The sequence below is a fragment of the Mustela lutreola genome, chromosome 12 (assembly GCF_030435805.1).
Source record: "Mustela lutreola isolate mMusLut2 chromosome 12, mMusLut2.pri, whole genome shotgun sequence".
Classification (NCBI taxonomy): domain Eukaryota; kingdom Metazoa; phylum Chordata; class Mammalia; order Carnivora; family Mustelidae; genus Mustela; species Mustela lutreola.
The window spans coordinates 71575946-71601546 of record NC_081301.1 but is presented as its reverse complement, the minus strand read 5'-3'; the positions used below and the strand labels follow the sequence as shown (position 1 = coordinate 71601546).

The 25601-nt window shown below is 47.0% G+C and overlaps 1 protein-coding gene across 9 annotated transcripts in view; it reads left to right on the top strand.

Moving 5' to 3' along the window:
* AOPEP (aminopeptidase O (putative)) overlaps positions 1-25601 on the top strand; it is a 333964-nt gene that overhangs the window by 166354 nt on the left and 142009 nt on the right. For 8 of the 9 annotated variants that reach the window (XM_059141103.1, XM_059141101.1, XM_059141102.1 and 5 more), the window contains 2 exons: positions 19669-19858; positions 23822-23928. In XM_059141103.1, the coding sequence (XP_058997086.1) occupies positions 19669-19858; positions 23822-23928 (297 nt within the window). Of the gene's footprint in view, positions 1-19668; positions 19859-23821; positions 23929-25052; position 25601 lie in introns of those variants that run through there. The other variant, XM_059141107.1, reaches the window with a different exon arrangement.

Here is a 25601-nt window from a genome sequence, read left to right as displayed (position 1 = left end):
AAATTCTGGTAGTTTGGAAACAGTTGAATGTACTAGAATCATAGCACAGATTTCAGCTGCACTGTTAGCATCCTCACTAACGCGAGTTTATTGTTCCAGTTTTAGTCATTGTAATACAGTCCTGTTTAATATTGCATGATCCGTGGGTTGCCATAAACTTGGTACAAATTGGAGTGCTGATATAACATGAAATGAAGCGTCTTGTCTGAATGTTGCTTTTGTTTTGCATTTAACAAATTAGTATGTTGACATTTGTCACTGATGGATTTCATTATTTGCTGAAAGGGTTTTAGGGGGTTTGACAGCATGAATGGTTGGTCCTACAGACTTTTGAGAATTGATAAAAGCATCTTTGTTCTTTGTACAAAAGCACAACAGATATCTTATTGATGGATACACAAAAAGGGATGGCTTGTGTAGCTGCAACATAAAATAAACCAAGAAAATAATTTTTGAGTTGCTACTTATGCTTTTATGTGATTTTTCCCCTCTCTCGTCCTTTTTTTCCTGATTAAAGAATGCATTTCATTCATCTCGGTAACAAGCTCAAGAGCAGTTGGTGATCTTTTGGTAGATTTAAAATATTGGTTTCTTTATGCTCCACTTACATTTTGTTTAAGAAAAGTGGTTGTAAAATGTTATAAAAACAGAGGCGCCTGGGAGACTCAGTGTGTTGAGCCTCTGCCTTTGGCTCAGGTCATGGTCTCAGGGTCCTGGGATCGAGCCCCGCATCAGGCTTTCTGCTGGCAGGGAGCCTGCTTCCCCCACCCCCTCTGTGCCTGCCTCTCTGCCTACTTGTGATCTCTCTCTCTCTGTCAAATAAATAAATAAAATCTTTTTAAAAATGTTATAAAAGCAACTATTGTGTAGGCATTGCATTAAATAATGGTCCCAGGCCCTCAGATAGCAGAGAGGTGAGATGGAGTCTGTTTGTGGATCAAGAAACTAAGAGTTACAGGGACTCCTGGGTGGCTCAGTGGGTTACCCTCTGCCTTCAGCTCAGGTCATGATTCCAGGGTCCTGGGATAGTCCTGGGATCGTCCTGGGATCATCCTGGGATCGAGTCCCACATCAGGCTTTCTGCTCAGCAGGGAGCCTGCTTCCCTTCCTCTCCTTGCCTGCCTCTCTATCTACTTGTAATCTCTGTCTGTCAAATAAATAAATAAATAAAATCTTTAAAAGAAAAGAAAAGAAACTTAGAGTTACATACAGAAAAGAAAAAAAGACAAAAATTTAATTTCAAAGTCTAATTTAATCAAAACAGTAAAAATATATGTTCTGTCATTTCTTGCCTATCATTATATTTATGGGGATAGCCTTGTCATTCAAATGTACCTTCCCTCTACATGTCATTGAGCACTTATTGGAAAGTTGCTCACCTCACTCTTTTGCCCCAACCGTCTTAAAACCTATCGTAAAGTATATTCTGGGAAGCACACATACACACATGCACACACATGTGCACATGCGCACACACAGGCACACACGCACACACACACGCTTCCAGTAAACACCATGATAGAAAGCTACACATAATGAAATCTATCAAGGATCAGATAATAACGCCCATCACTAACAACTGCCAACACTCAGACTAACTCAGTCAGACACTGTGCAAAACCATCCATCACCCCTGTCATTTCAGCGGGGAGTAGAGATCAGAGCCCGGGAGGGAAGGGCTGCAGAAGCCCTTGAGTGAGCAGAGCACCAAGTAGGTTGGGGGTGGGGGGAGGATGTGCAGATCTGAATTCGTAAACAAAAACACAGGAACCAAGAGAGGGAGAGAAGTGAATAACTGAGCACAGAAGTGGAGTTGAACTTCCAGCATGTTGCCCCCTGCTAGACTGTGATCTCTCCGACCACCTTAGTCTCTGCCCCTTTTGTTTGTGAATGTATCCCGTGCACCAAGCACAGAAGCCTGGCACTTAGCAGGCTCTCAGTAAACGTCTGCTGAATGAATGGATGGTTCAGCTCCAGTATCTACCCTCTGTGTCCTTTTTGTCCAACCAAGTCTTGTACCAAGAATTTATGTTCTCAGAATGAATTCACTTTGTGAACCATGGAACCGAAGCTGGCCCTGCTGTGCATGTGTCCAGAGTCCCATTTGAAGAGGGGCTGGAATGCAAGCCAGCTACACATGAGCTTGATGGCCCAGCTCTGTCTTTCCCTCTTTCTGAGTCTTCATTTTCTCACCCGAACGGGGAAAAAAATCCACAGCCCTCAAAAAGCTGTTGAGGTTCAGTTAAAAAGAGAAAGAACAGCTGGATGTGAAGGGCCTTTTAAAGTTATAAGGGTATTACTATTTATTAATTGAAGAATTTCTCTTTTGGGAGGTCACCGATAGGAGACTTAATTTACTGAAGGAAATACAAACACATTTGTGAGTGACGTAAATCACTCTGATATATGAGTGATTTAAGAGCTGAACCTGCAGCCACGTGTGGAACGTGTAGACAACCCTGCTGGGTGACTTCTGCATGCTGCTTCTCAGTTGTCCCTTCGCTGTCACCTCGGGGTTCTCTCTGCAAAGGAGAAAGCTGAAGATCTGAGAAATCTAGTGGTTGGCCCCAGGCCCTCGAGCAGTGTGGTTTCCCAGAGTCCCAGGGGGCAGGGTCAGCTGCAAAGTGCGTTTGACCCTACGCATCAGGTTGTTATGGGCAAAGGTGTAGGGGGAAGGGCCTATTATGTGCCCCTTACACACACACACACACACACACACACACACACACAAACACACATCCCAGCCTCTCCAGGGCTTCCTCCCTAGCAGGATCTTGGGCCTCAGAGCATCAGTGGACAAGACATCTCTTCTTTTGGCCAACCATGGACCTCCGTTGTAATAACCCCTCTGCAAACTAGAATGCAAGGTATTTTCTCCTTCAAGCTGCTGATAAAGGTGTAGGCTCTGTGTCGGTCTAGAAAGTGAGCTACCCTGGCCAGTCAGGGACCGAGACGCAGTCCGTAGCCTATTCGGAGCCTCAGTTTCCTTTCTTGCTGTTTGGAAGTGGTGGTTACACCGAATGACCATTAAGTGCCTTTCCAGCTCTGAAACTCTTTGAACTCCAGGCCTCTTCCTTTCCAACTTATGGAAATTATTTTCCCCACTTTTCCTGAGAGGGGAAGTATAAGACCCCAGGCTGTCTCTAACAACTGCCAAAGCGGCTGGTTTTTAATGGAAAGTCAGCTTCCTTCTCAGGTTGCTTAACATAGCAGAAGCTTCTGGAGAACAGAGAAGCCCAATGTTTCCCCCTGGCTTTTTGACGTCATTTGCCTGTGGGTGGGTTCCCGTCCGCTTCCACCTCTCCAACCACACCAAATTTATTTGCACAGATTTAAAGAACACACCTCGGTGTGGCAGGCCACCTAAAGAAGCAGTTTAGCTCGGGAGCCCCGCCGCTAAGCTGTGGCCAGAAGAGCTAGTTTCGGTCCAGCCACGGACTGTGCCAGCATCCCGTCTGGAGGAGTAAATTAGCCATCCTCTCCTCCGGGCCCCCTGCCAATACAAGCGGACTGTTCCCTTTATACTATCTCAGGGGGGATTTGAAGAATCAATTCTAAACACAGACTTGAAAGCACTTAGCAGTCTAAGAGAGAGCGTAAGAAGGAGGGACTCACATTTGTGGTGTTTTTCCCATGTGCTGGTACAAGTCAAGGCACTTGAAGAAGAAGAGAGTGGACAGAGGGAGAAAAGGAGAAACCAGACCTACCCTAAGCCCCTGAGAAGCTACAGGTCTTTGCCATAGTTAACACCGTGCATGTGGAATTTAAAAATTGCATTATGTTCATTTGCAACTCGTAACTCTGAGGCCTTAGAAGTATATCTGTTAACACAAATACTTTGCCCTTTTGGTGCTTTCAGATGTCAGAGAGTTCAGCCGAGTGACTGCGTCTCCAGCCACTGATAAATAACCTAGAGATGTTCATCTTCTTCCAGTATTTTCCTTTTTAAGCTGAAAATAATTTTGCCAACCCTCCTAGTATGTGTTTAGGTGATTCGTCTTAAATGTGCACAAGGTGGTAAATCCAGAACTGAACTCGGTCGCCAAAATAAGCAGCGTTGCCCATGACATTATGGAATAAAAACACACACTTGACTTGGTCTCGCCTGCTTTGAGGCTTCTATGGCCTGGTAACGTGAGCAGTGTTCACGGTGAGGCACATGTGTGGAGATCACGCCACACGGATGCTGTGAGTCAGGTCTGTTCTCAGAAGGACTGAGGTAATGGCTATTAATATTTTATTTCATACATTACAGTGTTTGCTTTTGCAAACACTGTAGTTAAGGTTACCTGCATTGACGCTCCCGCATAACCCAGTTTTTCTTTATGCCAGGCTTTCTTTCCAGAGATGTGTTCAACTCAAAGGTCAATTTGCAGAGCCTTAAAAAAAAAAAATGAATGAAAGAACAAGAGAGAAAATTCTAAAACAGTCAGGTATACTGTTAGAGTGATGCACTGAAGATGTGACACTTTTTCTACTTAGAAATAGTATGGAATGTTCTTTCTCTGCTTTGTTATTTTCCTCCCATGTGAAACCGGTGAACGATGGGGGAAAAAAACGGGTAATGTGGTTGAAGCTCTCTTTTGGGGTAGCCCTCTGTCAGTGGGAGAAAAGGCCAGATCTTACCAGAGGGAGCATCCCAGTAAGCAGCTGCTGTTACGGCGTAATGTTCATCTCAGAAGCATTTTGTGGCCGTGGCCATGGCTGCGGAGTATGGCATACAGGGATTTCTGCCCTCAGTCGCCACGAGCTCCTAGCTTTGCCTCAGCCACCAGTTTTAGGCATGGGGCCTGTGCTGGTTCTGCTGTGACTGAGATTTCGTGAAACGGTTTTGAACAAAATGTCTGTCAGACCTGGGTCTGATGTGAATTTGCTGTGGCACAGAGGCAGCTCCCAAAACGGGGAATGAATGAGCTAGCTCTCTGGGTCTTTGTTTTCTCATATGTAGAATGAGGAGGCGTGAGCCTCTAAGATCCCTTTTGGATGTATTGTCCAGGGATTCCAGAACCAGTCTCTTACCTAACCCACTTTGGTATTAACTTATCTCCGTGGCCCAGCCCATCTCCCCCCTATAAGCCAGATTCTACATAGGCCTTTGAACCCCATGTCCCTGCCCAAGATCCTCTCTTCTTAGCCTACCCCACTCCCAATCCCCATGGGCTAATTTCTTTTCCTTGACAGAGCTCCCTACGCTCATCTTTCCTCCTCACCTCTAATACTCCATCAAAAATGAACCCGTTCTCTTTCCCTGCGCCCTTCCTGGCAGCTGGCTAAACATATGTGGCATGCATGTTCCTCTTGCGGGCAGTGGCTGTTATCTCCCTCTGGGCCCTGGGACCATATAGTACCCGAGTCTAATGGGGGTTGACTCTGTTATGGAAGGGTCCGGCATCTATGCGAGGCTGGGTTGCTGAAATCACACCATCCGACTGGGGTTCCAGCTTCTCTGCTGTGATGTTCTAGGCTCATTCCCTCTGGCTTGCAGGTGCAGACATGGGTCTTAGGTGGTCACAAGCTATGCGGCACGTCAGCTGCACATCAGCTCGGCCTCCCTCCAGTCTCCCTGCTCTGGCCACTCCTTCTGCTGCTTTTGACTTCAGGATCTATTCCTGACCTGAAACACCTGGCTGCACACTGAGCTGGCGCATGCCAGGATGCGGGCAGTGTAGGGGGGCACTGATCAGGAGCACCACTTTCTGAGGACAACACACTGTCATTTGCCCCGGACCTATCTTCGGCACTTCCAGTGTGGTGTTTCTAATTCTCTGCTGTTTAAGAAGTATGGAAATTTTCAAAGATCTTGTGGCAGCTCCCGACCTCTCTGCAGAGAAGGATCTTGAGTCGTCTATAGGACGAGCCATATGAGATTGCCCATTTTGGGGTGTCGAAAATGCTTAAGTATCAGCAGTTTCATATGGGTCATCCCAAAAGTGGAAAAGATGGAGGAGAGTCAGGGCCTTGTCCTATTGTATTTGCTTAATCAGCATGCTGGATTTTGCTTAGAGGACGTCAGTATTCTACATCAAAGAACATTATTGTAGATGCTATTATTACTACTACTGCTTATGCTATTATTATGACTACTACCACTTGAGGCCCCTTTAGAAACAACTGATAGTAGTAGAGGGACGGTTAACCCACCCCCATCCCCCAGGAGGTGCCACTGCCCTAGCCCCAGGCCCTGGTTTTCTGCCTTTGGAACTAGTTCTTTAAAACAAGCTTTCCATTTTATGTGTGTTGAGTTTGAGGAGTTCTTTATAGATCCTGGATATCAGCCCTTTGTCTGTAGTGTCATCTGTGAATATCTTCTCCCATTCTCTGGGTTGCCTCTTTGTTTTGTTGACTGTTTCCTTTGCTGTGCAGAAGCTTTTGATCTTGATGAACTCCCAAAAGTTCATTTTTGCTTTTGTTTCCTTTGCCTTTGAAGACATATCTTGAAAGAAGTTGCTGTGGCCAATGTCAAGGATCTATAAAGAACTCCTCAAACTCAACATACATAAAACAGATAATCATGTCAAAAAATGGGCAGAAGACATGAACAGACACTTCTCCAATGAAGACATACAAATGGCTAACAGACACATGAAAAAATGTTCATCACCACTAGCCATCAGGGATATTCAAATCAAAACCACATTGAAATACCACCTTACACCAGTTAGAATGGCTAAAATTACCAAGACAGGAAACAACGTGTGTTGGAGAGGATATGGAGAAAGGGGAACCCTCTTACACTATTGGTGGGAATGCAAGTTGGTACAGCCACTTGGGAAACAGTGTGGAGATTCCTTAAGAAATTAAAAATAGAGCTACACTATGACCCTGCAATTGCACTATTTACCCCAAAGATACAGATGTAGTGAAAAGAAGGGCCATCTGTACCCCAATGTTTATAGCAGCAGTGGCCATGGTCACCAAACTGTGGAAAGAACCAAGATGCCCTTCAACAGACGAATGGCTAAGGAAGATATGGCCCATATATACAATGGAGTATTATGCCTCCATCATAAAGTATGAATACCCAATGTTTGTATCAACTGGAAGAGATTATGCTGAGTGAAATAAGTCAAGCAGAGAGAGTCAATTATCATATGGTTTCACTTATTTGTGGAGCATAAGAAATAACACGGAGGACATGGGGAGATGGAGAGGAGAAAGGTGTTGGGGGAAATCAGAGAGGGAGACAAACCATGAGAGACTGTGGACTCTGAAAAACAATCTGAGGATTTTGGAGGGGAGGCGGGGTGAGGGGTTGGGTGAGCCTGGTGGTGGGTATTCTGGAGGGCACATACTGCATAGAGCACTGGGTGTGGTACATAAGCAATGAATTCTGGAACAGTGAAAAGAAATTTAAAAAAAAAAAAAAAAAAAAAAAAGGTAAAACAAGCTTTCTCCTCCTCCCTGTCTCATCTTGTTGGACCAACATGGTTAGTTTCAGCGATAAGGGACGTTAAGTGATCAATGGCCTCCAACAATGTGGCTGCCACAGTTTCATTTTTGAAATGTCATGGCAATAAAAAAGCCATTTGCTAATAAAAGGTGGGATTCATTGCCGAGTGGCGTTCTGCCCATGCTGTCACTGCCTCACCCAGATTTCTCAGAGCTGCCGCTGGCTCAGTGTCATAGTTGTATGATGTCATTTCAGTCATAACGTAATTTTCCAGCTGGCCAGGATGGAAAGGGGGTTTGTTATAGTGGCATGTTTTCCACTGTGTCTGAAGGAAAATGAAGCCAGCATGGATATATGACAATATCAGTTCTGTTTTTACAGGTGTCTGGAGGGTACAAGGTACCTTTCACTTGCAACAGAAATGTGACTCTAAGGCAAAAGAAATTAAAAAAAAAAAAAAAAAAAAAAACACCTTTTCCTCAAGAGATTTAAAATTTCAAATACGCACGTAATTAGTGTTGGAAACTGGCCTGGAGTACACTCAGCTTTAGGGACTAAGGAAAGGCTGCCCTATCTCTGGTCTCCTTCCTGTCCCTTCCAATGGGGCTCTGGCTGAATCTTTGCCTTAATTTTTCCAAGAAGAAAATGACCACCTCCCAACATGCTTGTTTGTCTCTCTCTTTTTTAACTTTTCACTGAAGTACACTACCTTGCAGAAGAGTACACAAGTGTACAGCTTTGTTGAATGTTCATAAATTGAATATACCTTTATAACTAGCACCCTGATCAAGAAGGAGAATGTGGGGGCGCCTGGGTGGCTTGGTCGTTAAGCATCTGCCTTGGGCTCAGGGCATGATCCTAGAGTCCTGGGATTGCCCTGCATCAGGCTCCCTGCTCAGTGGGAAGCCTGCTTCTCCCTCTCCCACTCCCCCTGCTTATGCTCCCTCTCTCGCTGTGTCTCTCTTTGTCAAATAAATAAAATCTTTAAAAAAGAAAAAAAGGAGAAAAGAAGAAGAAGAAAGAAAGAAAGAAAGAAAGAAAGAAAGAAAGAAAGAAAGAAAGAAAGAAAGAAAGAAAGAAAATGTGACCTATGCCGCAGAAGACCCCCTTTCTGCCCCTTTCCGGTCACCTCCCACCTGATACACACGAGACCCCGTGTCCTGACTTCTAAAAGCAGTGAGACTGGTGTCAAACTTCTGACCTGCAGAACTGTGAAATGACAGATTTGTGTCGTTTTAAGGCACTGCATTTGTAGTCATTTGTTAGAGCAGCACTATTAAACACCAATGCAGTTGTTATTGGGAGAGCCACGAGTCAAATGCAGGACTCTGTCCCCAAAGCCTGAGTTCTTAAAAACCACCATAACATAACAGCATTGCCTTTAGCTTTTTCCTGGAGGCCAAGAAGGTAAAACAAAAGTCCAAATGTCAGCCAGCATCATGTTAAGTTGAGAAATAGGTAGACTGTGTCCTTGAAGGACATCAGCTTGCCCATCCTATAAGTCCCCATCTTCAAATTGCCTCCAGCTAGAAAAATATGAAATACATTACTAAAACTTCCATGTGAATTCTTAGTGCATTGTTTCTTCTGAAAGAATTTGTGTTCTAAGGGATGCAAGGAATAGCTCTCTAACATCTCTGAGACGGAGGGTTGTGCAAAGATGTTGTAGCCAGCCCTACACCCACAAGAACCCCCATCTTCCAGCTGCCTCGCTCGGCCTTGGGATCAGATAAAGCCAAAGAGCCTCTTCCCAGTGCTGCCTTACAGCTTGGGGTAACCAGTGAGAGGGAGTCTGCTGTATACTTTCTAGGGCACATTTTGCTTTCTTGATTAAAGGGATAGATATTGCTGGCACAGCACCCCTTTTCTCCCACTTTTATGTTCTATGTTAAACATGAAAGTGGTTCCTGGAGCTGTGGTAACCAACTTGGGACCAAGAGGTGGCAGGCCTGAAGATGAGAGTGAACACAGTAAGAACGGCTGGCAGAGTGGGATGATAGAAAGACCCAGAGCTGTGATGGCATGGCTGAGTCACTGAGCCAACCCCAGAAACCACCCTCTTCCGGGGGTCTTGTTATAGGCGTTTGCCAGCCTGCGTTGTCTTTTCTGTTGCTTGCAGCTAAACATACTACGAACAGATCCAGGTGTCTTTTCACGAGACCAGAAGGCAACCGCCCAGGAATGGGCCCATGGGCACCAAGAATTACTTAGGAGAGGAACTCTTGTGACCCTCCCCTACACTTCCAGCATGGTGAACACATCAGAGAGAAATGGGAATTAACTATAGATATCCAGTAAACAGAGAACTTCCATTTGGTAAGAAGAAAGGGAAAGACTAGGAATTTTAAACAAAAAGCATAGTTAAAAATCAGGAGACTGGAGAGGGAAACCTTTTATTTGTTTATTCTTTTGTTTCTGGTGTAGTTTATTACCTTTTAAAGGGAAATGCTGTTAAGTTCAGTATGTCTGAGAATGACCATCTGCCCCATACTTTCTAGGACCACCCTGGAAAATATGAGACATATTGTCCCTTTATATCCTTAGGCATGCTGTGTTAGTCTGTTTGTCTATTTGTGGAGTCAAATAAAGATGAGGGGATATGGCTATTGTTCTTAAAGGCAAAGTTATTTATGAACACCCCCCCCTAGCCAGGTGATCCCTTATCCTTAATGGCATTTATTGATGCAGATGAGTACTTCAAAAATTCAGAGAGACATTGACTTTGTAAGCGACCACTAAGAAGATCTCTGACCGGATAAAGATAACTCAGGCAGGCTAATCCTTTCAGCAAAGGTGGTGATATATGTTTTGGCAGCTGAATGCTTCTTGACAGCCTAGCCAGAACAATCAGCGAATTCATTCACTTAATTCACGAATTTCCCTTCTATTTACACTTTCAACAAACATGCCAGCTGTTTGCTTAGCTAACAAGCTCTGCCTTCATTATAAGCCATTAGTGACTAGTAATAATTGAAACTGTGTTTGGATTTCAAAAATACAATAAACCTAATTAATGCCATGCTTAGTAGTATGGAATTTGTAGTGACTGACTTGAGAGAGGCTGAAATTTGGTTTTGACTTTGGCGCCTCCGTGGAGCAAGAGTTTGCTAAACTGTTTTCTAGACATGAACCAGGTTGATAGAATTTTTCATAAGGAAAACTAAATAAGAGATTAAGTCCACATGCTTCTAAGGAGTCAGGCAGCAAATTTAAATGAGGTGCATGGCAGAGCATCTCTTAGAACACTTGGTCTTCTCTGCCCACTTTTAATGGAGACACGGGTAGGAGAAATATTTTGCGGGACCCCTGGGTGGCTCAGTCGTTAAGCATCTGCCTTTTGCTCAGGTCATGACCCTAGGGTCCTCAGATCAAGCCTCACGTCGGGCTCTCTGCTCTGTGGGGAGCCTGCTTCTCTCTCTCCCACTCCCCCTGCTTGTGTTCCCTCTTTCGATGTCTCTTTGTCAAATAAATCAAATCTTTATAAAAAGAAATATATTGCTTTTCTCTTAATCCTGCTAATAAGAAAGGAGGAGAAGAAAACACACCTGATAAGTGGACTGAGCCAGTGGTGAGGAAACAGAAAGTTGGGGGGGAGATGGAGTCTGAGGGCCTGGGGCCCCCTCTGAAAGGGCCAGCTGCTAATCAGCTGCAGCCTCTGACCCAACTCTGCAGGTGGGGGCCCAGTGATCTGTTCTAACAAGCCCTCCAGGTAAGGTTGCCAGGTTTAGCACGTATTGCATGGGATAGGACATACACTAAGAAGTTATTCATTTTTTATGTGAAATCCGGATTTAACTGGGTGTCCTGTATTTATCTAGCAACCCCGCCTCTAAGTGATTCTGAAGCCCACTGATATTGAACAAGCGAAACACACAGATGAGCCAGGCTGCCTGTGTTTGAATCCGCTTCGTCGCGGATTAACCGTGGGATCTTTGGACAAGCGATGTGACTTCTGTGGCTTAGTTTATTTGTGTATAAAATGGGGTTGATGATAATAACAATACTGTGCCCATCGTGACCTTGTTGTTAGAACTGAATGGCTTAGTGAAGGTGGAGTAAGCAGAATGGTGCCTGGGAGAGAGTAAGCATGTCTTAAGAGTTTATTGGCATCGTTAATAGTTTGTTTTTCCTCTTCTTCCCTCCCCCCACCTCCTTTTTCACCACCATCGGACCAACCATTAGAGACAACCTGAACTCTGCTTCCTCTCATTCTGTCTTCCTAGATCTACCTTTGGTTCAGTTAGAGATCTGATTCTGTTAAGCCATGCCCCAAGGCAGCTTGGCTTTGAAAGCTAGCTGACAGTGTGGCTGTCTAGCAGGAGGACCCTGTCATCTGCATGAACATCTGCTTCAGGACTCACTCCGTCAGTCTGCGGTGCCCTGCCGTGCCTGGGCCTCTGGCCGTCCAGACCCGCCTTTCTGCCTCGCGTGTGCTCTCAGCCGCTCCCGGCACAGTACTTAGATATCTTTCTGACCACATCTTGAGATTTCAGATTCCCAGAGTGCCTCTCGGTTGTGGAAGCAACGGGTGACCTCCCCACCCCCACCACCCACCAGTTAACATTTCTGTGTGTTCTTTGGGAAATCCCCACCTTTTCTTTTTCTAGACAAGGAACACGGGAAGACATGATTTGTGGACCTAAAGAGTGTTCACACCGTATTTCAAAGGAAACCCGTCACCACACACTTCTTACCGAGGGTTGTGCAAGCCGCCTGAACATGTTCCTTCAGGAAGCAGCTTCCCATCCTTCCACATGGCCACAAATGACAGACTTATCTGCACAGCGAAAACCAACCGGATGAGCTATTATGGTTCTCAGGCGCGCCATTTTGTTGCTGTTCTGGGAATGGAGCAAAATGCGTTATTTTATTAAATAAAGATTTCCCCTGTATCACAGGGAAAGCTAATTTTATTAGCTCTTTTATGGGAACAAACAACATCACCCTGGTGGGGAGGACGGCAGCAGGAGGGGGATGAGGGAGTGGAGGGAATCACATTTTGTCATCCGTGTGCTCCAGTGGAGGCTGCCAGCGTGTTTTCATTGGTAATTACTTACCAGAAGAGTTCTCCAGATCCTGCAGAAAGTGCACAGCTCTCGGTTCTTAACTAATTTTGTGATTCAAAAGACATGTTTGGCTGCGGTAAATACTGTTCTTATAGTTTTGATATGGGTGGGTCCATGGTGTCCAAAACCCCGTGTTTGGTAACTTCAAAAAAAGTTGTCTCTGTGTTCTCCTCTGTCAGAAAGCAGAGACCGCTTAGGTGCATGCTACGACTCAGAAGGGAAGAAGTCCAAATACAGTTGGATTGTTCGAATACTAGCCTCTGATTCCTTAGCTTTAAAACCTGAGACATCCACTTGTAGCTTTATTTCACTTTTTAAAGGAGCTGAACCACTAGATACCAATACTGCCACCATCCTCAGGCTGGGTGGCCCGAGCTAGAGGTAGCCAATTCTTAATAACGGGGTGCTAGTGCTGCCCGCATTTAGCACGCAGGGCTGAGGTCTAGATAGCATTCGCAATGGGCGATTTGCCCGGCAGGGTGGAAGGGCAGTGTCCACTGCTCTGCTTTTTGATAGCGAAGTACTCTGCCAAAAATGGCCTCTGTTTTCTTGAGTCAGAAGTGGTCTCTGTTTTGTCGCTGCCGTGCTATTATTTTCCCCATTAGCAATAGGCCTGAGGTCAATGCTAAACCAAATTATGAAGCAGGCAAAAATGTTTCGGTGTCACTGAGTGCTACCCCTTCTTCCCTCCTTGTGCCTCACTAGGAGCCCCCTCTCTCCTAGCTGTCATCTGTGCTCAGCTTTTGAGCATTTCCCCATTTTCCATGAGCATCCATCCTGAACCCTGGTAGGATGCAGATCTCAGTCATTACCGCCTCCGTGCGCAATGAAAGCATAAGCTTCTTCCGTACGATAACTGCTTTAAACCAGAGATGAGAAAATTGTAGCCCCTGTCCATAGGTTGGTTGGTTTTGACATGGTGTTTATAAAAATTGCTGCATATTTCCCCTCTATTGTTTTCTACTTCCGTTATAGTTACCTGTTGCCCTACATCCTTATCACTCCCTAATCTACTTCCTTCATCTTGTTATTCACCTCCCAACTTGTTGTCTACTTCCTCCTTCCTTTTGTTATCTGCTTTCTTTGTGTTCTCTGTTTCCCACCTCTCCCTGTCCCCTTCCCCATTTCCGTGTCCCTTTCCGCTTCTCCTTATCTCCTTCCGCACCACCTCCTTGTCTCCTTCCCCCTCCTTATCTCCTTCCCCATCTCCTTGACTCCTTTTCCTTCTCCTTGTCTATTTCCCCCCTCCTTGAGTTTCCCCCTCTTCTTGTATTTTTCCTCCTCTCCTTGTCTGTTTCCCTCATCCCCATGGTTCCTTTTCCCTCTCCTTGTTTATTTCCTGCTCCCCTTTTCCTTCTTCTGTTTCCTCATCTCCTTGTCTACTTCCCTCATCTTTTTATCCACTTCCCCCATCTCCCACATCCCTCATTTTATTATGTTCTTGACTCCTGTCAACCTTTGAGTTTGTGATCTGCTTTAAACCATCTCTTCTTGGAAAAAAAAAAAAATCAGGTGATTGTTCAGGGCAGTGAAACTACTCCCTGTGCTGTGTGATACTGTAATGGCGTTCACGTTCATTCATTAGTCCAAACCAATAGAATATAGCACACCAACAGTGATCCTCAATGTAAACTATAGACTGTGATAATGATGCATCAGTGTAAGTTCATCAATTGCAGTAACAAATGCGCCATTTTGGTGGGGCATGTTGATAGTAGGGGAGGTTAGAAATGTTTGGGTAGAGGGAGTGTATAGGAACTCTCTGTATCCTCTGCTAGTTCTGCTGTAAACCTAACACGGCTCTAAAAAATAATGTCTTTTTAGGAAAAAGAAACGTTCGGCTTTAGTAAAAATGGGTGGGAGATGTAGGCCAGGGAAAGTCTGGTTTGTTGCTCTTCTTAAACTCCTGGGGAATAGCTTCAGCACCTTTGCACCTGCTTGTCTATCTAAGCATCCCCTTGAAGTGTTTCCTGAGGAACTCCTGGCCTAGGACAGAGTTTGGGAGAATGAGGTGTTACTTCAGGAATTTAGGTCTTTGAGGACATCAGAAGTGGAGTAATGAGGTTTCCCTTGCTTTGTGCCCTGTCCTTTCCATCATCACTCTACTTCCCTCAAGGAAGAGGCTGAAGCTCTGTGATCAAAAGGTCTGGTAACCTTAGGCCAGTCTGGCTCTGACATAGATATAGGGAACAGAGGTCCCAGGGCATGGCTGGTGGCTTCCCTTTGGGTGGACCGTGAAGATGTAGTTCCAACAAGGGCCTCATTGCATCACTGGACTTGAGCTGGCACAGAAGGATGGGAGCCCAGAAATTACAGGTCTAAACACAATGACCTGGGCCAGTGGATCAGAGTAAGGCTTCAGCGTCAAGACCGTATGAGTAGAAAAACTCCATTACTTGCCAGCTATGTGACCTTGAGCTAGTCACTTCACCTTTCTCTACCTCACTTCTATAATCTGTAAAATGATGATAATAAAATCTATCTCCTGAGGTCATGAGGTAGGTCAAATGGGATGATGTGTGTAACAGACTGTGCCTCAAACCCAGCAAATGCTCAAGTGATAGGAATCTTTAGAAGGAGAGTGCGTTTTTTTTGGTAGAAATCTCCGGAATGTGGCCCTGGGCGTTCTCTTAGTCACTCTCTGCTCGGTTTATCTTGGCAGTTTCAGCCAAAATCCATTTAGGTAAATGAGTCGATGTTTTACTGCCTATTTGCCATTCAGAATTTTTAAAGGAAAACTTATACTTAATGCTACCCTTTTCTTTCAAACCTAGATCCCACTGTTGATTAGATATAGTGAGTTTTCTTCCAAGTTTTTAGAGCTGGTTTCTACCTCAAACTCCTGAAAGTCCCTGTCCCCAAAAGAACATTCCCTCATCTTACGTAGCTCCAGTTTGAAGACAACCTTGTGCGGCCCCAGTGGGATGCCAGATGGGGCAAATGGAATGAAACTAGTTCCTACTGAGCGGTCTCAGAGCCAAGAGGGAGCAGAGGCTCTCGAGGTCATCTGGGTGCCCCTTTGCCTTTGGGACCACAGATGCATCCCCTACATTAGGCTGATGTAGGAGTGGGAGACTACAGGAATTCACTGCAGAGAAGAGGGGCCCCAAGTTGAGCATTTTGGTTTGTAAACACATAGGTTGAAGTGCTTGGCACGTATCACATCACAGCTTAAGAAGAGAAAACCCATTCTGAATCTTAAGGAGTGGTACCTAGATTTGTCCTCCCTTGCCAATTGCCCCAGGCTACCCTGAGTCCTACTTTGAATTTTCCAAATTAGATGAGCAAGTAATTAAGTCATGCAAGCAAAAGTTGCTTTTCACGGGATCAGGAGACACTTTAAGCTCTCCAGTTTGACTCTGGGCAAGGGGTGGAAAGGAGCCCCTGTTCCCCTTGTTTCCTGGTTCATCCTTCCTCTCCATAATGGGATATGGAAGTCCACGTATTGTTGAGATTGTGAGAAAGTTTGAATCACTAAGAAGTTCAAGCTTGAGGAGCGTAAAAGTCGGTTTCCTGGATGCACTTCCCAGGGATCTGTACAAAAAGTGAATCTGCACTCCCCAGGGAAATTGGGATCAGCTCCAGTATCATGGGAGGGGTGGCCTGGGACTCTTTTTGTCCTCAACCAAAAGCCGGTTCCTGTCCTGCTGGTCCTCCCACAGGCCAAGGCAGCAACACGGAGCTGGAATCGGTAAGTGCTGGATCTCTCCCTGGGCAGCAGGATGGGCCGCGCTGGTCGCATCTCCTTGGACAAAGCTGAAATAAATCACAGAACAGCCCCTGCTTAAGATCTGATGAAATTCCCCATTTCCGCTCCAAATTGAATTCCTCCCGAAGGATTGGAGGGGCTCTTGAGAGTAATGAAGGCACTCCTTCCTCCTCTGCTAGAAGCATGTTTCAAATTAACAGATACAGCCTTCTAATCTGGGTGGGGAGGTAGCTTTAGGAACAGTCTTGAGAAGCTGTTTTCAGGCCAGAAATGGTATTTTTTAATCTCGAGGGGCGAGGCAACAGACATCCAACACCACATGTACTCCTCTGGAAGGAGCAGCCCTGTTGGTGATCTCCTGGGAAAGAATGAGAACACATGTCCTCCTCTGTCCCACTGTCCTCCTCGACCACTTGTAGCAAAAGGGAATTTATGATGGAGAATACAACTCCGGGGGCTGGTGCTTTCTGAGAGTTGAAAGTCCATCTCTTATTTGGGTAAAGTGATAAATTCTGTGAATTTAAAAAAAAGAAACCTGTTTTTAGGATGAAGATATCATTGAAGTGATTATCTTCTGTCCTCTGCAATGATGAATCGACAATCTGACATTTGTAGAGGCAGCCGACACAGGCCCTTTCAGGGGAAACAAGAAAACCCGTTTTCCAATGGGTCTTGTCAGAGTGAAGACGGATGACCTGCTGGCTGATTAGGACCATGAATAAGGCTCTGAGAACTCGAGAATGTGTGAGGAAACCAGGGGTGAAACTTATAAATCAAGGTTAAGGTAGAAGTAGAAAATTCTAAACATCCATTCTATCTTGAAGGTGGGCAGAAAATAGATTATCTATTCGTAAAGGAATATTTAATATTACTCCTTGAAATGAGCTTAAGAGCATTATCCTTTTCCCCACTCACTGTTGAAAAAAGGCAGTGTAAAAAATCCTACTTGACAGGAGAAATTCTGACTTTTAGGGTCGAAAGGAGAGGAGGAAATTCTCCTTGAAAATAAATTCTATTGGTTCTTTTATGTCAGAATTTTGTTAATAGCCCTCGAGAACGGTTATCAAAACCTGACTCCATGTTTTTAATTTAGTCTTAAGAAGGAAGCCATTTCCTTTATAGGGAAATACGACCCCAGAGTAGCCCACAGGTAAAATCCAGCCTCAGAGGGCGGACTCCACTGAAGGAGGATTTAGGGTCTGGTTCTCAACTGGAAAATTGCTTTTCAGGGAGAAGGTCGTGTTTTCCACTGATAATAGGGTCCCTTATATCAAGTGAAACGCCCTTCCTTCCGACCCAGGAGGACATTTCAGCTTTGATCTTTCTCAGAAGACAGTAGGAGGTACAGTTATTCCCCGCTAGAAAGATGGGGCTGGGGATGGGAAGTGGGAGTATAGGATTCCAGCCACGTGGGTCCATCCTGAGCACAGCCAAGACGCACTGGGGCCCGGGACCTGGTGGCGTCCAGGCAGGTGGGGAAGGAGGTCTGATGGAGACAACAAAGGCCGTTGGAGGGAAAAGATTAAAGGGCAGGAAAATGCACAGCCACCCCCCCCCCCCACCACCACCACGCAGCTGCTTTCGTGCATTCCTTCAGGCTCTCTAGACTTTGATATTTGCATAAATGGGCCTTGGCTAGGTTTCCACTCTGGGACAGAACAGAGAGCAGTCACCGCGGACACAGGAGGCTTTCTCTTGGTGATCAGTCTGGCTGTGATTTCAGCCATCAGCTTGTGTAACCTCCCCGGGTTGAGCGGACGGGTCAGCCCTCCAGTCCCTGTCACTGGGTGCACACCGTCTGTGTCTCTGGCCTGGAGACCCTTCGGCCGCAGGCAGGCTCTGCTTGGAGCCTGTTTACAAGGCCTGCAGTTACTTCTGTTTTGTTTTAGCCAAAAAGGGTGAAGTGCTGCCAGCAGTATGTCTGGAATGTTATTTACTTGGTACATTTCTGTGGCTTTTCTTTGTAGCGCTGCATAGGCCAGAGCAAAGGGTCATTGACTTGCAGATGCCAGGTTTCGCAGTTTGTCTTCTCCGTGGGGCGACTTTCTCAGTAAGAAGGAGGTTAGCTCCTGTGTCTCTCTGGTCCTTCCTCCCCACCTGCCTTCCTTCCACCAGTGCTCCCTCCCGTCCTCCCCTCTTTCCTGCTGCCCCCGCTTTTCTGAGTGAGTGCGCTGAACTACTGTACTCCTCCCTCTCCCGTGTCCTAAATGCCCCGAGTGCACTTTTAATTCCTGGGGTTTCTGGTGGACTGCCGAGGGCCTGGCAGGCGCTTTTCATTTGCGTGCCTGCCCTGTTATTATTTCACATGAAAGCTGTCTCTTTTGGCACACATGGCTCCTGTGATTTCAGGGGAGCCCTTGGAGCTGAATGGGTGATGTTGTGCAAGGGAAGTACAGGTGGGGCATTCTCTACTGGTGGCCGTGGGGGCGGATGACAGATCCAAGCAAGGTCCTGGCTTGTGCCGAGCCAAGGTGAGAACAAACAAATGGCTTCTGAAGGAAGGAACCAGGGTGCGCGGTTTCGTAATTCGGGAGGTTTTACAACTGTTCGAGTTCAATTGATAGAGGAGAGGTTTTTTTGTTTTGCTTTTTTTGTTTTTTAAAGAGCAAATTCTTCCTTTAGACAAACTGTAAACAAGTCCCAGATCAATGAGCAATGTGGAAGGGGGACGCACAGAAGGTTTTCTGTCCGCTTCTTGTTTTCAGCCTTCCTTTCTCCAACTTCTTCTATGCAGTTCTAATCGTGGTATTTGGGGCTTTAAAACAAGGTATGGAAAATGAGATTAGATAAATCTCTCCAGCTGGTACCAGCCCTGGGGCCGTTTGCACACCTGGGTGGGTTACCTTCACCCTACCCCCTGCCCAAATTTTCTTATGTCATGTGAGTGTATAAGCATCTACAGAGAGATGAGACCTTTGAAAGCTTTGCCTTATGGAGACTTGGACTTTCTCTGAGTCTCTGGGACACCTCACCCATCTGCGATACCTGTTAGCATGTTCACTCCGTAGCCAGCCCCAGTCTGCGATGGAAAATTTTGGTCTTATTCTTCTCAGCTTTTCCTGTCCTTCTGCATGACTTCTCCATTTGCATGTAAGCTACCCGGATTTTTGGCTGAAGGGGCTTCTTTGATCACTCTCCTGACAGTATGGGCTTCACATTCTCACACCTGCTCTTCTTTTACAGTCCAGATTTCAGGGTAAATGCTTCCATCGCCTTGTCATTTCTTGGGTATAAAACTTGGGTGCAGGTTACTGATTACGGGTAATAGCCGTTGGATGACGGAGACGACTGCTTGGCACAAACAGCCCCCTGAACCGCTGCCAGAAACATAAACTGCCACTTTATTTATTTCTGAAAGCATCTAAGCTGTGAGCCGATCGGTCATGATCTAGCATGCACATGATAATAACAGGCTCGCGGGGCTGAGAAAGCTGCCCCATGGGGCAGCCGCGAGGGCAGGCTCTAACAAGACTCCCGTGTGTTTTCTCCCCCATTATCCACAGCCCACACATCATCTTCCTCTCTCAGAGCGTCTTGACAGGAACGAGCCATCTGTGTGGGACCCGGCTATGCCATGAAATCGCTCACGCCTGGTTCGGCCTAGCCATCGGGGCCCGGGACTGGACGGAGGAGTGGCTGAGTGAAGGGTTCGCCACTCACTTGGAAGACGTGTTCTGGGCCGCAGCACAGCAGGTGGGTTTACGGTGACCCTAAGCATTTCCCGACCCGGAGTCATAGTCTGTTCACAGGCATCTGTTCACATTCCACAGATCAGCAGAGGGCTTCTTGTGCGCTAGGACTATGCTGGATGCTGGGCCACCGGGGCCGGGGTGTTCTCCCTGTAGGGATGGGTGAGAGGTCAGCAAAGCAGACAAACACATCCCTACCACGTCGGTGGTGAGCACTGTGAAGGCCAGTGAGGCTGAACAGAGAGTCGGGGGTGATCTCAGTTTTAGAAGGCACCATGAGAAGGCCCCTCTGATGGTGGACATTTGAACAAAGACTAGAATAGAAGGTCATCCCGTGGCATGACCACTGGTTATGGTTGTGGTGACACCACCAACTTGTGTCTAGTTTGTTGTTTGTTTGTTTGTTTGTTTGTTTTTTAATAATAAGATGAAAATTTACATCAGGAGGCATAATCTCAGATGTCTTCTGGCATGTAATGAAGAATAAAGTGGCTGGTGTCATAGGTTAGGGCATGCCGAGGGCTGAGACAAGCTGGCAGTCTCCTCTGAGCTCGGACCACGGGTGGCGGGGCTGGCAGGAGGGCGTGGTAGAGCCTGGACTCCTGGTTGTTTAAAAGGAAGTTCTAAATCTGGATTTTTACATAAAATTTAGTAATTTAAAAAATCCTATGCCAACTAAACAAACAGCCTCTACTTTAAAGAACTGACTGCCAGTTCTAATGAGGATATGGCAGCTAAACAGCCTCCTGCTTATTTTTCCGTTCCTAATATTTGGTCAGTCTTTTCCCTGCCATCCCCACCCTTTCCATGCTGAATTAGTTAACATTTTCTGAAATCCTCAAGTTTGTGCATACCTGAATGCTTCTGTTCAAGCTCCTCCTGCCTGTTGAAATCCTGTTTATTTCTCACTAACCAGCTCAAGGTCACCTTCTCCGGGTAGCCCAGGCCGATCATTCCACTCACAATACTTACTCTTCTAGAAGCTTTGAACTCCCACGGTATCTAGTGCTTACCTCTTTTGCCTCGCTTCTTCCTTCTCCCTCCTGTCATCCTCACGTAGACTGCGACCTCTTCCAGAGTGGAGCTGCAGTTTTACTCACCCTCTCACCCCTCTCCGCACCTTGGCCGGCAGCATGTGCACCTGTTTCCCCTGCCACACAGTGAAGAGAGGCCATGTGGCAGATTTAAGCAAGGTGGTGGGGTTTGGTGTCGGACTGGGCAGGGAATCCCAGCCCTGCTGTTGACTGGCTCTGTAGGTTTAGGTGGTTTACATAGCCTCCCTGGCCCTCAGTTTCCTCATTTGGAAAAACACTTGTAAGAATTTGCAGACTGGCGCAGCGAATGGGATAATTATGAATCACACATGGAGCTCGTGCAGGAAACGCCGGTTCTCTTTTTCTCCTCTTTCTCTTCGTATTTTCCACCACCTGACTGATGCACAATAGGCACTAAGCAAAGGTTAAATAGGCCAATATAAGCAAGACCCTATCGTCATCCCTTCTCTGGGATGCTTCTGTCCTGAGACAATCAGATTTCTGCTGTTCTTGGTAATCCGAGTATTTTTCAGGCATCTAACGATGATCTCTCTGTCCTTTACCTGCCATCTCCCCAAAAAGCACTCCTCGTCGCCTTGGCCCCTGCCCACATCTCCAGAGGGTCAGTTCTGAGTCTCATTGCTTCGGTCTTTCTTCTCACTGCCCTGAATATGGCCATCTTCACTAATAGAGGCATGAAGCCGGTCTGGCCTCATCCCATAGCTGCATACCTTCCATGGGTCTGTTCCCCGCCAGACCTGTAGGGATAAAAGGATGAGTGAGACCCAGCCCTGCTCTGAAAGAGGTCAGAGTTTAACTGTGAAGATAAGAAAAGCATACAGCAGAAGGAAGAAGAAAATAAGTTGGGAGAGAGAGGTAAATACCAAATATTGAATGAGTTCAAAGGTGGGAGAGCTCAGGCCTGAGCAGATCCAGAAAGTCTTTTGGGAGAAGGTGACTTCTGACATGGGCCTCAAAGGTAAAGTAGGAATTGAGGTCTCTCTGCTGCTCCTTTTCCCTTAGCCTGGCATAGGGGACAAGCCACCTCACTATCCTTTAGGGTATAGGCAGTATCTCTTCAAGTTGTGAAAGCACTTTGATCTGAAGTCAAGTGGCCATTCTGGATTCCAGCACAAAGTTTGGAAGCCTTTGCAGAGCACGTCGATCACTCTAGCCCCTTCCTTGAAGGGTGAAACTGAGATGCTGTTGGTTTCTGATGAGTGTCTGCAACAGACCTTCCAAGCTGGACAGAAGGGCTCTTCGGGGCGGGAGAGTGTGGGCTGGCTTACAGGACTCTCCTGGTCACTCCCTCTCCAGGGAAGAGGGAGTGATGCACATCCAACACTGGGCAGCCCAGACAGACTGTGCTCCGTAGCACTGAATGGTAGCGAACACGGCAAAGTGAGGGAGTGGGAAACCGCTGAACGAGGATAGAGAGTGGTGTTCCATAGGGAGAAGGGAATTGAGTTCATTGCAAGATTACATCACATAACTTGTCATCAACCTGGGTAAGGTCTGACCTCCTTCACAGGAGTCTTAGCTCAGGCTGCTGTAACATAATACCACAAACCGGGCGGGCTTGAACAACACTTGTTTTCCCCTAGTTCTGAAGGCTGGAAGTCCAAGATCAAGGTGCTGACAGGCTTGGATTCCCGTGACACCTTCTTCCCTTGGCTTGGTGGTGGTCACCTCCTCTCTGTGTTCTCCCGTGGCCATTCCTCTGTGCACATATAGAGAGCTCTGGTGTCTCTTCCTTTTCTTGTAAGGCCACCCGTCCTATTGGACCAGGGACCACAATAATAACCTCATCAATTTTAATTACCCCCTTAAAGGTCCCATCTCCAAATACAGTCACATTCGAGGTTAGGGCTTCAACATATGAATTTTCCACTCATGATTCGTTCCCTAGCAACAGGGAACACAGAACCTGTGGCTCATCTGCCTGCTGCTGGCTACTTGGCACCTGTCTCTCCCGAGATAATAGCTTGCTCCCCGCCTGACTATACCCCTCACCATCCTCTAAACACATCACGCTCTTTCCAGGCCCCTTGAACCTTACACATGCTTTCCTTCTTCCTGAAATTCCTCCTCCCTGGGCTGACTCCTGCTTCCCTTGGGGGGACCAACACAGGCCCCACCACCTACTCAGGGAAGCCTTCTGACTCACCTGGCTGGCCAGAGAGCATCTCTTCCTTAACCTCTACCACCGCTGTACTCTGATGGCCTGTGTTCTGACAGACTCTGTCCGTAATGGACCCAGGGTCTGGCAGAGACTCGGTAAATACCTGTTGAATCAACTCTAAAGGATCTTTCATTTCCAGAAATGCTTGTTGAGACTGATATGTCTCTCCCAGGTGGCTGTTCTAGTGCCCTCCCTTACAGAGGCTTGAGCCGTGGGGCCTCATGAGCCCGGCGGCCGCGGCCCATTCTCGCCAGCAGGCCAGGGTGTGATGGCGTCCCCCTCCCCCAGAGTGAATCCAGGCAGTACACTTGGGTTATATGCAAACAGAATCATCTGGACCGCATTAGCAGGCTCCACTGTAAACAGCCCTTAACCAAACCGAGGGCTGGGAAAAGTAGGAGGTAAATGGAGGGGCCAGTCCCCACCCTGTGCAGCAAGACAGAGCCGCAAAGGGCTGGAAGGACTCAGTGGAAATGACCCTTTACGGAAGCCTGCCTTTTCTGGGCCCCCCGGGTGTGTGAGGCAGACAACCCGGCACAGCGCCATCACCGGCAGAAGAGTGAGGGGCTGAGTCTTCGTGTGAGGACCTCCCAGACCCCTTGCCCCTCAGACTTTTCTGATGGAGTGCCAGGCACAGTGTTTTCACCCTGAAACTGAGCAAGCTGCTCTGTTGGGCGGCTGTGACCCTGCACGAGGACAACAGTGACTGTGTTCTGTGCGCATGTGTTTGTGTGTCTGTGGCCCTGAGCAGCTGGCCCCCCACGAGGCGCAGGAGCAGCAGGAGCTGAAGGCATGTCTGCGCTGGCTTCGCCTCCAGGACGAAGTGCGGAACTCCCCCCAGGAAATGCAGGTGCTGAGGTAAAGCGCCATGAGCTCTCTTCCCCTTCTCTCCCTTTGTCCCCCACCTCTTTTCCTTCAAGATGGGCATCGGGGCCATCTATTAGATCTGCTGTGTTTCCTTCTTAAATCACGTTGGGTTAGGTCACCCATCCTCCCAGGGACATGATTGCCCTGTATGAAGTCCTTCAGGGCGGGCGTTTGGATTTGCCTTCTGACGTTTCCTGGTGTCTCTGCTGAGGAAACATGGACACAAGGCCATTTCCAGGACCAGGACTTGTTTGAAGTTCTAATAGTCACTTGGTGTGGCGATTGAGGACTTGGACAAGGCGGGGGTTTGGTAGCCTGACAGACAGTAACCCTTTAAAGCCAAAAGAACAACAGCAACAGCTATAACAGCCCTTTAGGAAAATACTGATTCCGAAGTGTTTAGTAGTAACACATATTGGTGTCAGTGGGCCCTTTTGTTTTGGGTCCTCCCAGCAGGAGACCACTCCCATGCGTGGGGAAGCTTCTACTCCCGGCTCCTGTGTGTGGTGTCCATGTGTGTCTTGCTGCACTTACTTGTAGGATTGCTTCTTGCCATTTTTTCCAGTTCTGCCCCTCTGCTTTGCTTGTTTTCTTCATTTCTCTAAATAGTTACTTATCTGCAAGCCCAAGCCTAGGCCCCAGGAATACTGCGATTATTATGACAATAGAAGCTTTGGTCCTGCCCCCTCTCCACAACAGCCAGGGGTGTGGAATCTGCCCTCAGACAGGTGGGGAGACAGCCATCCAGCAGTGTCCCCCCCCCCCCCCCCCCCCGCCCAGTGTAGATGTCAAGGCCAGTCTATCTTTGGGGCAGAAGCCAGCCTGAACCAGTTTGGTTGTTTGTTTTTATTTTTATTTATTTAGTTAGTTAGTTAGTTTTTGTAAAGATTTTCTTTTAGTTATTTGTCAGAGAGAAAGAGAGCGCAAGCAGGCAGAGTGGCAGGCAGAGGCAGAGGGAGAAGCAGGTTCCCTGCTGAGCAAGGAGCCCATTGTGGGACTCGATCCCAGAACCCTGGGGTCACGACTCGAGTCAAAGGGAGACGCTTAACTGACTGAGCCACCCAGGCGTCCCAGTTGTTTATTTTTAAATAACCACCTCCCACCCCCGTTCACAGGGACTGCCCACTGAGACTGAAGTTTGAGGACAATGCACGGAGCCCAGCCTGACTCCAGGGACTCTGGCTGGTGCTTTTGTGCAGCACGGCTGCATGGGGTGTGGCCACTCTGGTGGGTCTTTGGTCATCGAGTGTGGCAAAGAGGGAGATGAGAGCTTCCAGAATAATTCTAGGCTTTTGACTTGAGCCGCTGCATAGACGGTGAGGCCATTTGGTGAGACCTCCAAGACATCGGAAGGAAAAGCGAAAGTCCTAGTTTTGTTAGACGTTAAATTTGGGGAGCTCGGGAAATCGGTGTGGCGAGAGGGGGGGTGTCGCCGTGAACGTTTGTTGATGAAATGTGCTCTTGGGTTATAAGCAGGCCAGCCGCACACGGGGAAGTCAGTACGCACATGCGGAGAGCCTTCTCTGTGGACTGGGTGGAGCTGTGATCAACCCTGCCGGCCCTGATGGCCAGGAGCTTTTCCTGTGTGTGTAGAGCTGGGAGAAGAATATGCTATTTTTAGACCCTTGTGCTGGAAAGCTTATTATGGCATTTGTTTTTCTTTT